At 58.4% G+C, this 3,533-nt stretch overlaps 1 protein-coding gene across 1 annotated transcript; it reads right to left on the reverse strand.

Moving 5' to 3' along the window:
- Positions 1–1,125: 1,125 nt before the first annotated feature.
- Positions 1,126–2,494, reverse strand: FOXS1 (forkhead box S1). Its single transcript, XM_008020195.3, has one exon. It carries the CDS (start codon positions 2,371–2,373, stop codon positions 1,375–1,377), a length of 999 nt encoding a protein of 332 aa, XP_008018386.2. The 5' UTR covers positions 2,374–2,494; the 3' UTR covers positions 1,126–1,374.
- Positions 2,495–3,533: the final 1,039 nt, after the last annotated feature.

Consider the following 3,533-nt stretch of genomic DNA (forward strand, 5'->3'; position numbering starts at 1 on the left):
CTGCCTGGGCAAGGGAGGGCCTCTGGAGGGGACAGGGCTGCCTGCCCAAGAAGGGGTCTCCAGCCCCCTAGGCGAAACCTCGTGGGACATAAGACCCTCTAGACCACATACCAAAAACCAGAATAGGGGTGCCCCAGCATCCCTCTCTCTTCTCCCTGTGCCCATGATCCAGATAGGAGGACCGAGGCTCTGGGCAGGAAGCCATTCGCCTCTGCTCCTCCAGTGCTGGGGTCTGTGAGGACAGCAATGTTTCAGGTTCCTATCTCTGTTCCTGTAACGAGGACCAAGAATATCCCCATTTCTCCTGCTTCCTTGTGAAGGGGTAGTTAGAGAAGGTCAAAAGTCAGGGCTTAGTAGGATAGTCACAGACCATGCCGCTGGCCCCAAGAAATGCCATCTTAAAGAGTCACCAGAGGACCTCAGGGAGCTAGGGGCTCAGGGGAGCGCCCCCATTAATGTGGGAAGTCTAAACAGGGGTAGGTGCTGCCTTTTGAACTCTGGGTGCCCTGTCTGCACAATGGGTAAAGGGGGCCTTTCTAGCCCTGGCCTTCCAGGATTTCAGCAAAGCCCTCCCACGTCTGGGGGTCACCGCCAGCTCTGCCCTGACCCTCTTCTCCACCCGTGTCCTCACTCAAGCTGCAAGTCACACAGATATGGTTTTGATTTGCCCTCTGCCATCCATTTGCCATCTAGAGTTGGAGCTGGTGAGCCTGTTTCCACCACTGTAAACGGGGCCAACCTTCCATATCACACAGGTGAGATGACATATACAAGCCTGGGACAGGATCAGGGTCACAAATTGTCAGGGTTATGACGACTGCGCCTATGGAGGCTATTGAGTCCCAGTGTCTGAGACTGGAGAATCAGTCCCTCAAGCCAGCCCAGGCTTGCCCCTGCCCAGTCTCTCCCTGGCCTGTATCCTCCTCTCCCTGTCCCCCATTCCCTACCTCCCCTTCCTCTCCCTTTCTGGGAAACTCCCTGAGAAAGTCCCCAGCAGGAGAAAACCTCATGTGAGACATTCCCACCCAGGGTCTCCTGCCCCCGCTGCACAACCCCACAGCTATAGCCATCCCACATACAAGCGGGCGCCCTGGCCCTCAGCCCCCAGCCATCAGGCAAGCTGACCCTCATCATCACATGGCTTTATTGGCCCTGAGAGCCACAGAGTAAATCCCAAGAGGCCCTGCTTCCCCTCACCCCCAAGTTTGTCCAGAGGCCCCAGGGGCCAGGCTGAGCACCGTTTCCATCCTGGCTTTCTGTGTGGTTGTCCTTGGCTCACCAGGGCTGGGTCCTTCGAGAGTTCTCCAGGTCCTAGAGCCAGGCTCAGCCTGGAGGGTGAGGGACCTGCAGGGACTGCCCGAGACGAGGCTGCCTTTACTCAAAGAAGAACATTCCTGGCGTCCGGTATAGGCAGGGGGTCAGCCCCAACGGGTAGCTGGAGCCTCCCTGGACAGGGAAGCCACCTGCAACCCAGGGTTCCTTGTGGTCAGCTGGCAGGGGCAGTGGGGCCCGGAGTGAGGTTGGAGGGGTGGGTGGTGCAGGGGAGGGGGCTGCTGAGGCCAAGAGGTGCTCAAGGCCTGGGTCAGCCCCCATGCAAAAATTCAGTGCCTGCAGCCGACACTGGTAGCTGCTCCCGATGCTTGCTTCTGGGGACGAGACGGGTGTAGGGGCCTTATTAAAACCCCCAGCCTCCGAGAAGCCGGCAGGAAAGCCAAACGCTGGGCATGAGGAAGATGAGGTGGCCACGGGGAGCTCCCCCGGGCATGCAGGTGCAGGCTTGGTCGTGGAAATCTCTTTGGGCTCCGTGTGTGGCCGAGGCCTGCCATCAGTGGTTGCTGGGCACATACTGGCTGGCATGGCCCCCACCAGACCCCCAAAGCTTAGGCCCTTGGGGTCTGGCAGCTCTGGTGGGAATGAGTACTGCCTGCCGGTCGTGGTGTCGAGGATTCCTGGGTCCTGGCTGGTCGCCCTGAGGGGTCCACGGCGTGCCTTGGCTGGGCCCCTGGTGCCCTCAGCACCTGTCCGCCGGGTGAAGCGGCGGCGGCGGCGTAGAAAGCTGCCGTGCTCAAACATGTCGTGGCAGTCAGGGTCCAGCGTCCAGTAGCTGCCCTTGCCTGGCTTGCGGTCATCGCGGGGCACCTTGACAAAGCACTCGTTGAGTGACAGGTTGTGGCGGATGCTGTTCTGCCAGCCGGGCCGGTTGTGGCGGTAGAAGGCGAAGCGGCCCATGATGTAGCGGTAGATGCCACTGAGCGTGGCCCGCTGCCCCGGCGAGCTCTGGATGGCCATGGCAATAAGGGCGATGTAGCTGTAGGGAGGCTTGGTTGGCTCAGCTGCAGGGGCCCTGGGCCCGGGCAGAGGCTGCTGCTGCATGCTGGCCGGGCTGGCCGGGCTGCCAGGACCTGCTGGGTCAGGCTCGGCGTCCAGGCTCGCGTCTGGAACAGCCTGCCCAGGCTGGTTAAAAGGTCCACTGGCCCAGCCTCCCAGCCTGGAAAGGCAAAAAGGGGTGGGTCTGCTGAGTTGTCTTCCCCTCCTCCCTCGCCCTACTCCCGCAAGGCCCAAGAGAGGCGGGCAGGAGAGGCCAGTAGTGGGAAGCCGAGCAGCTGCCAGGGATGAGGAGGTGGGAAGGAAGGGACTGAGACCCTCAGCCCACGTGTGCTGGGTGGTGGTGGCTAGGGAGGGACAGGATGTGAAACTGAGTGGGACAGAGACAAAAACAAAATGAGAGAGACAGAAACATATGAAACAGAGAAAAAGAGAGAGAGAGACAGAGAGAGGTAGAGATATCACAAGAGGGAGAAAGATGGAGAGGTAAAGATAAGACAGAGGCAGACATAATGGACAGAGACACACAAAGCCTCTCAGACACTCACAGAGAGACACACACACAGACACACACAGACATACACGTAGTGACACACAGAGACACACAGACACAGACAAAGACATACACAGACACAGACACACACACAGACATAAGCACACACACAAATACACACAGAGACAGACACACAGACACATAGACATACACACAGATACACACACAAGCACATACACAGAGACATACACACAAGCAACACGCAGACACACAGAGACACAGACACACAGACACACACACACACAGACACACATGTAGTATACGGAGAAAGTGAGAATCACTGAGTGGGCAGAAACAAGGAAATCTACAAAGCCAGAGAGAAAGGAGATACAGAGAGACACAGGTGCAAACACGAGGCGTGAAAGGAGTGAATAGAGAGAGAGAGGAGAGAAAGGCAGGGCCTGAGCCCAGTTCCCCTAGAGTGAGAGACGCCCCAGGGCCCTCTCTAATCCCTACCTCTACTCCCGCTTTTCCCTCTTCTCCTCGCCGGCCTGTGCCTACTGCCTTCTCCTGCGGTGCAGGCTCTTGGGACCACACTACTCCTACCCTGTCCTCCTAGCTCTGGAGGGAGAGGCACCTAGGACGGTAAGCAGAGCCCATGAAATTCAGTTCTACTGAGTCCCTGTCGTCCCCTAGTGCCTGGTGTGGGAAGGAC

Source organism: Chlorocebus sabaeus, chromosome 2 (assembly GCF_047675955.1).
Source record: "Chlorocebus sabaeus isolate Y175 chromosome 2, mChlSab1.0.hap1, whole genome shotgun sequence".
In the NCBI taxonomy this organism is placed as follows: Eukaryota; Metazoa; Chordata; class Mammalia; order Primates; family Cercopithecidae; genus Chlorocebus; species Chlorocebus sabaeus.

Coding starts and splice junctions, on each gene's coding strand:
- FOXS1 (XM_008020195.3), bottom strand. CDS start 2,373: ATGCAGCAGCAGCCTCTGCCCGGGCCCAGGGCCCCTGCAGCTGAGCCA.